The sequence below is a fragment of the Nansenia antarctica genome (assembly GCF_963989245.1).
Source record: "Nansenia antarctica genome assembly, chromosome: 3".
Taxonomy (NCBI): Eukaryota; Metazoa; Chordata; class Actinopteri; order Argentiniformes; family Microstomatidae; genus Nansenia; species Nansenia antarctica.
The window spans coordinates 25,098,863-25,109,606 of record NC_137688.1 but is presented as its reverse complement, the minus strand read 5'-3'; the positions used below and the strand labels follow the sequence as shown (position 1 = coordinate 25,109,606).

At 42.0% G+C, this 10,744-nt stretch overlaps 1 protein-coding gene across 1 annotated transcript; it reads left to right on the top strand.

The window, feature by feature from the left end:
• Positions 1-7,954: 7,954 nt before the first annotated feature.
• mchr2b (melanin concentrating hormone receptor 2b) lies at positions 7,955-10,470 on the top strand (the record flags this gene model as incomplete). Its single annotated transcript, XM_080527119.1, has 2 exons — positions 7,955-8,340; positions 9,825-10,470. The coding sequence occupies 2 exons, from the start codon at positions 7,955-7,957 to the stop codon at positions 10,468-10,470; spliced, it is 1,032 nt and encodes a 343-aa protein (XP_080383245.1).
• Positions 10,471-10,744: the final 274 nt, after the last annotated feature.

The window sequence follows — 10,744 nt, the reverse complement described above, 5'->3', positions numbered from 1 at the left end:
GCGACAGTGTACATTTTATTTATTATGATTTTTATTTTCACATTTTATTTGTTTTTCCTGAAGTAAGCTACAGGTGGTTGTGAATTCAATAAAACAGATGGTCGTCAATTCATGATACTTTCTCATCTCCTAATTTCATTTAAATACTTAATATACAATGTCAATGGTGTTAAGAATAATTTAAAACATAAATAATGCTACACAATAAATAGAATGCTTCAATTGCCATTTTCGACGCTGTGATCGGTGATCGGTGATATCGGATCGGCAGATCACTGATTCCAGTGATCGGTGATCGGTGATCGGCACCAAAAACCCTGATCGGAGCATCTCTAAAAAATAGGGAATGAAACAAAATAAATGAATGGGAGGAATGTGGGGAGTGTATGGTGTGCTGGTTGTTCTGTTTGTGGGATGTGTATTTACTCTATGTGTAATGACAGGCGGGTTGTGTCTCTTGACTATGTATAAGCGTTTATGCTATGTGTGATGTGATATGTGAATGGCGAGTCCAATGCGTGCCAATGTGAGCTGGGCTGTTAGATTAGTTCATCATCATCACTTTCGTGCGTCACAGCTTGGGAATCGTCATCGTTCTGGCACTGGCTGCTGCACATGTCGGTACAGGCTAAGTTCTTAGCTCTGCATGAACATCTGCCAGAAGAACAGTCAGTTTAGCATTTGCATTGTACCATCTCAATGATGGACTTTGGGGCTGGGAGGACGTCTGTGGTTGTTGGTTTAAGCATGCCATCCTCATGTTTGGAGTACCAATTTTGCAGGGGATCCAATTAGCCTATGGATCCTGCAGAGCAATGGCTGCCTGTGCCCATATACTTTTTTTTTTAAGAAGAAGAATACAAAAATTGCTTTGTAACTCCAACCATTGGATTCATTGACCCTGAAAATGTAGGTTTAGCAGTTCAAATCAATGTTCTAGCTTATTTAGAAGCCAGCGTTGCCACAGTTACTTTGAAAAAGTATTCTGATTACTGATTACTGATTACTCCTTTAAAAAGTAATCTAGTTACTTTACTGATTACTTGATTTTAAAAGTAACTAAGTTAGATTACTAGTTACTTTTTTAGTTACTATTGGCAGCTGCCTAGGCACCCGACCCCCCCCCCCCCCCCCGCAACATAAAAATGAAAACTGGTTTTGCCAAAACTCACTTTATTTTAACAGTAACTTAAATTACATAATTAAACTTTAAACAATAACTTAAAACAACAAAATAAAGAGTCTTTCTTTGCCTCACCCAACATAAATACTTGTTTTTAAACAATAAAATAAATATAATCTTTATTTAACAGTAACTAGCAAGGAGTGGTTTCACAAAACCTAAAACCTACCCTGACCATTCAGGCTTTTACCACAGGACAATATTTTCTTGCCAAACTCAAAATAATCCTTATATTTCCAGCTATTTAACGCATATCTCTGTTCTCGCTCCATTCTTCTGTTTACACTGTGCAATCAGCGTGGTGATACACGTGAGCGATTCTGCTGCAACCTCGTGTTGAAAACGTGAGCACTGACGTCACTCCCCAAGACACGAGAAAAGCAAACAAATGTTTGTTTACTATCGAACATTACAAAGAAATACTGCATTTAGCCTAAGTTATGAGGTAGTAACGCAATAGTAACGCACAGTCACTTGAATAAGTAACTTTAATCCGATTACTGATTTGGAAATAGTATCGCGTTAGAATACTCGTTACTGAAAAAAGTATTCAGATTAGAGTAACACGTTACTTAGTAACGCATTACCGGCATCACTGTTAGAAGCCAAGATATTACAAAACGTGTGTATTATGGCGGCCATTTTGTAAATGCCAAGATGGCCGCCTTTCAGACATCTGTGCAAATGGAAACATATATTTTCTGATTCCTCATACAATGCCCTTTCCAAAAATGTATAGATTAGCAAATCCCCAAAAAATTCCCACGAAAGTTTAAATTGAAACATAGTGAACCTGACTATCTCCTGGATTAAATAAATGGTTCTGGGAGCCTGTCTGTAAAACCGCAAACCATTTAATCGAACATGAGTGCCCCAATTTAGGATTGCAGCAAAAAATAACAACAATTGACAAACAGACTTTTATGTGAAAACATTTATTTTTTTCTCATGAGCCATAAGGCAAACAGGAAAACATTATTCTTCTGGAGCATCACGGAACAAGTGGTTCCCATATAACCAAGGTCGGCCATGAAATCTCCTGGTTATTTCTCCCTGGGGCAGCCGGTGGCGGAAATAATCTGAGGACTGATTCATTGTGATGAAAGGAATGAAAGGAGGAATTGTTTCAAACACCCTGAATCCATTCCATGCTTTACAATGAGCCCGACCTCCGAGTTCTCCCTCCACCAGTTTCCCCTGGTACATACCCTGCTACATACCCTGCTACATAACCTGCATACCCTGGTACATACCCTGCATACCCTGTCAAAAAACATGCTCCCTTCGTAGAGACTCGCAAACTTTACTGTACTTTACTGAAAAAATATTTGGCTTTGATCAAACACTTTCCACCCCCTGCGTGGGGTCAAAGGCTTAGGTTCCAGAAAGGCTGGCTCTCTTGTTACAGTTTAGGCTTGGTTATTCCAGTATAACTGATATTGTATCTGCGTCCAGAGAGATTTTCCCTGTCCCAATTCTTAATATGATTACACTATAAAAACTGATGGGGCAATTCTTGTTAAAGAGCGTCTTTGTGTGGTTATGTTGGATAAGAAGCATTAAAGTCATATGGCCACCCCTAGGAAACATATGTAACTAATGCTAGGCAATTAAGGCAAAACTAGTACAAGTACAGGAAGAAAAAGCAGACGTACAGTAATACTCCCTAGTGCTTTATTGCTGCACCAAACAAAACAATGTTTCAAAGTCTTCATTAGGCTAAATACAGACACAACACCAAAACGTGATCATGTGGTAAGCCAATTCATGTTTCATTTCATACCAGAGGGCTGTAAAGGTTTATGTTGGATACGATACAAACTGTTCTGAGCAACAACAAAAAGCGGTAATCCAGAATATTATGCGCACTAACATTGGTTAGAGAATGTACTGTGTACTGACGATGATCTCATTAATGGTGGTGTCCCTACTATGTCTCATGCTTCATACTTCATGCTTCATGCTTCTTATCCATTCAATCAACCACATGTTTATCACAAACAGTATCCTTTTCTTCAGAATGGGAGGACAGAGCAGAGCGCAGAGTAGGGCGTTGGGAAAGTTAACGCCTGAAGCACAAGGATTTTTGGCCGACTTGCATGTTCAAACAACTTCTTCTTTCTGGACAGAAACATCAGACAAACTAGGCATGTGATACTCTCAGCCATCAGACAGCACTGTCCACTGTTTTATTAGTCTGTTTATAGTCTCTGAACTATGGAAACAGACCAATTCTGAGAACGGGAATGTCAGTGTTTGTGACTCCTGACATCATCAGAACCACAACTGAGAGAGTCACGTGGTAAAAATAATCATCTGGTAATTACTTTCAGTGTAAGATGTCTCAATGTCAAAATAAACTCATGGGAAATCACCTCAATAGGCGTGAGAAAACAGAATGGCACTGTAAGGCATGCCATTATATCTCTTAATTGACCCCCAGCCTGCCTGCCTGACCCCCCACCTGCCTGACCCCCAGCCTGCCTGACCCCCCACCTGCCTGACCCCCCACCTGCCTGACCCCCAGCCTGCCTGACCCCCCACCTGCCTGACGCCCCACCTGCCTGATTCACACCTGCCTGATCCCCAGCCTGCCTGACCCCCAGCCCACCTGCCTGACCCCCCACCTGCCTATCCTCATCTGCTCTCATAGATAGTAATAAACTGTCATAGATAGTAATAAACTCTATTTGTTTGAACTCTTCCCCGCCGCTCTCCTGTGTCTGCGTTTGGGTCCTACCTCTGGTTGTGACATATTCAAACAGGAAAAGGTAGTAGGTTAATAACTATACGTTATGATCGTTCTAATATACGGTATACAATTGCATGAACACCAATTTAAATTAAAAACTCTGTTCCAACTGGGTTTATGAGGCCCATTCCAATGGCCTGAGCATGCTATTCTTATAAGAACAGTCTGATGTTTACTGAAAGGGTGTGATCGATAGATTTATTGACATACATACAGTACATTTTCTACACATGAACAGATAGGTACAGAAACTAATAATTGCACCCTCGTAAGTGTATATATTGACATAAACAGTCCCATGAGAGGTGACAATATTACAAGCCCAGGAGTCATGTGTTATTAAAACCCTGGGTACAACACTATGACATCAATAATTGCACTTGATAAACAACACACAAAGCATATACGTAACTATAATAATAAGATACATTGTCTATGCCTTTTATCGATAGCGAATTGCTAATGCCGTGTTGCACCAAATTAACCACACAAGAGGAACGTTCTCTCCCTCCACTAGGAAAACAATCCCACAATTCCTCTCTTTCTCAGATCCAACTGGTGTGAACCTGTTAGTTAGTCAAGTAAAGGGCATGGCTTTTCCATAGACAGGCTGGTAAAGCCTCAGCTAAGCCTGCGTCTCACAAATCATTATTTACATGGGATCTGGGCTGTAGGGTTGGGGCTGTGTGAATTATCCCCCCTTCTGCCTGTGTCTCAATTCGGTTGTTAAATCGTGACGTGTTTCCGGGTCCAAAGTTGGCTGAGGCGCTGTCTTCGAAATGCCTCAGTAATAATAATAATTCATTATATTTATATAGCGCTTTTCCGAGGCTCAAAGACGCTGACAAATATGGGAAAAACGGGAAAGTGCTGTGTCCCTTGTTGTATGAATAGATCCGAGTCTAAAAAATTATTGAACTGTCATTCTACCACTTTAGTACACTGGTACTCTGGTGCAGGGAATTTCTGGTTTGGACCCGGAAATTGCTAAACGTCACGTTTGACGTCAGACTTAACAACCGAATAGACTTAAATTTCCACCTTCCATAATACTAGGGTAAGACAGGACCATGTTTCACCTCCATTTGCTTGTGTAGGGGAGGCTGGTGGAGGTAGACATTGGAGGATGGGCTCATTGTAATGCAAGGAATGGAAGGATAATAATAATAATAATAATAATAAGAAGAAGAAGAAGAAGAAGAAGAAGAAGAAGAATTGATTGATTGATTGATTGATTATACTTTATTGTCCCCGAGGGGAAATTTGTCTTGGGCATGGTACTTTCATGCTTCAAGTGCAACAGAGACGATACATACAACATACAGTAGACAAAGTAAACAACAGGACAGCAACAAAGATTGAGTGACATTGGCAGCAGTTTCCACCTGGACATGGCATCATTTGGTATAAATATATATTGCACATAACCCTTCAAGTGGTGTTTTCGAATATTGCACATGGCCCTTCAAGTGGTGTCTAAGATAAAGTGCAGGTGCTGGTGATCATGTCCTAATCATCGTTTCTGCTTGAGCGAATTGATTAGTTTAATGGAGAATGGGACAAATGATAGTTTTAAGAGCTTATAATTACATCTTGGCATGCGAAGCCTTCTACCTAGGGGGAGAACTTCGTATTCTGTGGAGAGCGGATGTTGGGGGTCTGCGATTATCTTGTTAGCCTTGTCCAGGACAGCTTTTTCATATAGTTTATTTAGGATCACATAGTCTCTTTCACCTACAATTTTCATAGCTGTTTTGTGAATGCTGACTAGTCTGTTTTTTTGTTGTACAGTTAAGTTGCCAAACCACACAATTATTCCATATCTGATTACACTTTCAACAATGGACTGATAGAAAATTCTCATGATCTGCTTTCTCACCCCATAAAGTCTGAGTCGCCTCAGGTGATAAAGAAGAAGAAGAAGAAGAAGAAGAATGAGGACGAACATTCCACAAACAAGATCAATCTGATGTGCATGCATTTCCTGTGTCACATGAACACGATCAACAAAAGCCTACACGAAGAGACCACACAGCTAATCCTACTCCCAAAGTCCCCATTGGGATAAACACACTCCTTTAGATCATATCTGTGTTTGCTTGGATAGAGGCTGTATGTCCTATTGGACTCTAGTCAGGAAATCATGAAAACCATGAGCTAGTTATGGAACAATTTTGTATGTTCATAAAACTGTGATAACTCTATTGTCCAGTTAAACAGAAAGAGGATATTCTTAATAGAGCACAAAGGGGTAGGCTATTGATTTGGGACACACTTTGAGAATGTAAAATAATATGTTGTTACAATGTTACGACAACAATACTGTCACGATGTGATGATGACTCTGATCCCTGCCCAGCAAGCACAGACGGACCCGGACGAATTTGGGCCAGGCCGGCCAGATCGAGTCATATCACGACTAGTTCATATCTGGCCCAGAATATCACCCTATTTCAACCATTGGTTGACACAAGATATAAGGTTCTGTTGACACAAGATATAACTGTGTAATTGCATATTCTATTGTTTTTGTTCATAATTAGATAATTATTCCAGTTTTTGTAATTGAAAGTTATTGTTCATAATTAAAAGATTCCCAGCAAACACAAGACGGCTTTCAGAGACGTCTAGGACTAGGCCAGATCACATGTCCATTTGGCGATTTTTATGACGTATTTTCCAGGACGTCATCTCAACGACTTTTTGCCAAATCAACATGTGATCTGGCCTAGTCCTGGGCATCTCTGAAAGGCCTCATCACAGCGTCTTTATAACGTCTTTGTGCTTGCTAGGTGATGGAGTGGCACTCTCTGTGCTTCCATCATCTTCTGTAAGCCATCCCAGCCAGTCCTAACCCTCTGTTGGATGCATGCCCTCTAGCCTCTACTCCAGCAAGTACACGCCAGATGACTCGAGCCTTTTCACATGTTGAAATGCATTCACTGAGCAGTGTGTACTTTTTATGCAGATGGTATGCCTGCTAGTCTAGAGCATCAAAATAAATAAATGTTTCTGGTTTTGATACAGACTCATTTTCCCCAAAAGGTTTTTAGTATGAGTGCTCAGAACATCAAAGGCTTTTAGTATGAGTGCTCAGAACATCAAAGGAAGTGCTTGCTATGCACCCTGCCTTACACCCTCAGTACTTGTACAGTACATTGATTCATTAATTGCAAAGACCACAAACACTTGACTACAAATAACACAAACACCACATATGTTCACCACATATGTACAGTATAGGCTCCTGAGAATTATTTTAACTTCCCCTAACCGTGAGAAACTGTGCATACCCAAATTACTACTATGCTATTAAGCCTGCCCTAATTGGTCATTTCAATAATCACATGGCACCTGGCACTTATGCTACAACAACATCGTTTCGACAAAGCCAAGAACTATAATTTTCGCTCATCAGATTTCCAAAGCGAATTTACGAACGCACCATAGTTATACAGTGAGCAACAAAGAGAAAGTTCTACACTCTCAAAGGAGTGTAATTCCAAAAAGATAGGAAGGAAGGGAAGGCTGATTTTCCCATCTTTTAATCAGTTTTCTTTAACTTTATTGAATTGTTATGAAGTGTGTGTCAGCCAGAGATCTTTAAAGGGAGGGGACTATCGGACTCTCATGGTTCAGTGAATCGGCGAAAATGCGCTATTGGAGCCCAGCGGGGACGCACAGGGATGCCCAGATAGGCATCGGCTCCACAGATAAATATGGGCGCTTCAAGAGGCATTATTTTGTTCCGAGGTTTGATCCGGATTGCTCTGCAGCAGAATCTCACTCAGACAGAAGTTATTTGATCCCACTTCGAGAGAATCTCAAGAAGTAGGCTAGCCTAAAATCAAGGATACGCACTGTTGCGGGCAAAAAGAGTGCGCAGGGTTGCCCTAGAAGTTTGGACATGACTAGTCTGCTTAGCCGGCGTCTGTAGGGTACCGATCTATGCGTTATTATTAATTACGACTTTGCAAATATTGGAAGATTTGAAGATGAATGACTCAGACATATTGAGTATGTATAAGTACGGTGACATAGGTAACTTTTCAAACTCGTCATGTTCGAACAGGACCGGCCCGCTTTACAGCATTATCGACATAGCGACCTTTATGCACATTTTCCCGTCCATTTATGGCATTCTTTGTTCAATCGGAGTTATTGCCAATGGTTTGGTCATTTATGCGGTGGCTACTTGTAAGAAGAAAATGATATCAGACATTTATGTTCTGAACTTAGCCATTGCCGACATGCTTTTTTTGCTAGTTATGCCCTTCACCATCCACCAGCTTGTCAGAGACAGACAGTGGGCTTTCGGAAACTTCATGTGCAAAGCAGTGGTGGTGGTGGACGTGAGCAACCAGTTTACAACGGTGGGGATTGTAACTGTTCTCTGTATTGACAGGTAAGTCTAGACTGCCTCCCCTTATGATGTCGATTATACTTAAATTGCATTTCGCATTAATTGTGTTTCATTTGAAAAGGCTATAGGACAGAAAACTTTTGCTTTGAATGATGATAAATTAATGATTCAATTCAATGTAATGTTATGATGCAATTAGCCCCATTTGTAACTACAGGACTATATTTACATTTACATTACAGGATAATCCTATACTACATACTATATACAGACACAATCCTAGTCAAAGGTGGGGCTATGATGCAGGTACACCAGGCAGTGTAGTGTCAATAACTAAAAGATTATACCATCCTTGATGTATTGATGCTGCTCATCCATACAGACCTGGTCATGTGAGACGGTTTTATTCTTTTATTATCGGACTCATCTAGGATCATTCAAGCATAATACAGTGAACTACACAACAACACGAACCACACGTGCATAAGCGCACGTCACACGCTCACACACACACACACACACACACACACACACACACACACACACACGCCATTCAGAGGTTTCCAGGAAGACTTACGTTCTCCACACAAGCTCCTCCACAGTTAAAGAGAACACTAATTTGTCCTTATCTCCAGGTTTGTCTGCCTGGCCACCATGTCTTTCAGATATCACTGGTCACTGCAGGAGCATATGGAATCATTTCCCGCCCGGTCATCAGATAAAAGCAATCTCTATATTCACATCTACATGTGCTCAGGTCAAGGCTGGGCCAGAATGTGGATGTGGCCCTGGTACTATTCTGTTCCCTGGGTCAGCAGTGGGCCGGCTCTGGTTGCCGAATCCTCTGCATGAAAATGCCAAATCTTACCCGACATGGGCGTTGCCAAGTTACTACTTGAAATGATGACCTAGAAATGGGCCAGATACGGTCACTACATCTAAGCATTAAGCAACCAGATCTGGCCCATATCTGGACAATTGGACCAGCAAAGGTCTGATATTTTTCTAAGACCCATTAATGTAAAATGGCTACAGTGTGTGATCACTGCTATCTGGACGGAGAAATAGAAATCTCACTTCTCGATTGAGCAACTGCTTGCTTACAATGCCCATGCAATACGCCTGCAACATCACACTGTGTGCCATTTGCACAAACAATAACAGACCACTCCCCCTCCTTACTGAGTACTCTTACTCTATATAACACAGAACACACACACACTCCAGTATACTAATTCCTTTTAAAACGAAATCTAAAAAAAGAGTCTAAAAGAATATACAGATCATTTCATAATGCATAGAAAATGTGCTTGATATTCCCAAGTGGTTTCGCCATGCAACCACATGTGTCCCAGTCACCTGACAACAGTTGTCAGGGAGGAAAATAACAGATACAAGATAACTGTGTGTTCCAGCTTTGTGCTCCTGCAGAGTGTTCAATGAACCAATGATGTCATTATGTTATAATGTTATAATTAGGTCTCCCCAGTGTCTGACCGGTGTGAATCTATTTCCATGGTTTCCAGGTATATCGCTATAGTCCACCCCACCTCTGAGCTGAGGACCATCCAGTGGACCATCCTCATCAACTTTCTGGTGTGGGTGGGCAGCTTCATGCTCACCATCCCCGTCATGATGTACGCCAGGGTGTTCCGCAAACGCCACCTCGAGATGTGCATGATGTACCTGGACGGGCCTGGGGACATGTACTGGTACACCCTCTACCAGTCCATCCTGGGCTTCATCCTGCCCCTCTTCCTCATCATCACCTTCTATTCCCTCACCCTCTTCCATGTGTTCCGCTCCATCCGCCGGGTCAAGCGCAAGCAGTCAGTCTGGGCCAAGAAGGCCACCAAGACGGTTGTGATGGTCATCGCCTTGTTCCTAGTGTGCTGGTCCCCCTATCACGTCATCCAGGTTATCAATCTGAGCAACAACACGCCCACCAATGCCTTCATCTATGCCTACAACATCAGCATCTGCCTGAGCTACTCCCACAGCTGCATCAACCCCCTCATGCTGCTCATCTTTGCCCAGAACTACCGCGAGCGTCTGTGCCGCAGGAAGGAGCTGCGCAGCTCCCAGCAACACTCCTCCAAGACCACCGTGGTCAAGGCGGACGGATCCAGTGTGGCCGGGGGCGACTCCAACTACCGCTGCACCGCCATCTAGAAAGTGCGCTGCTGCTCACCGTGTGTGTGCGTGTGTGTGTGTGTGTGTGTGTGTGTGTGTGTGTGAACCAGTGATTCCATGTTTGAACAGAATGTATTGGTGGTCCATTTTCTGGTCCACTCAAGTGAACCCATTTAATTGTTCCACAGTCATCAGTGGCAACATTAATGAACTTCTGGGGCCTCATTTATAAAAAAGTACTTGAACGTCATCTTTGACTTGCACGTAAGCACAATTTTCTAAATGGACGTACGCATTATTTATAAAACGGGCT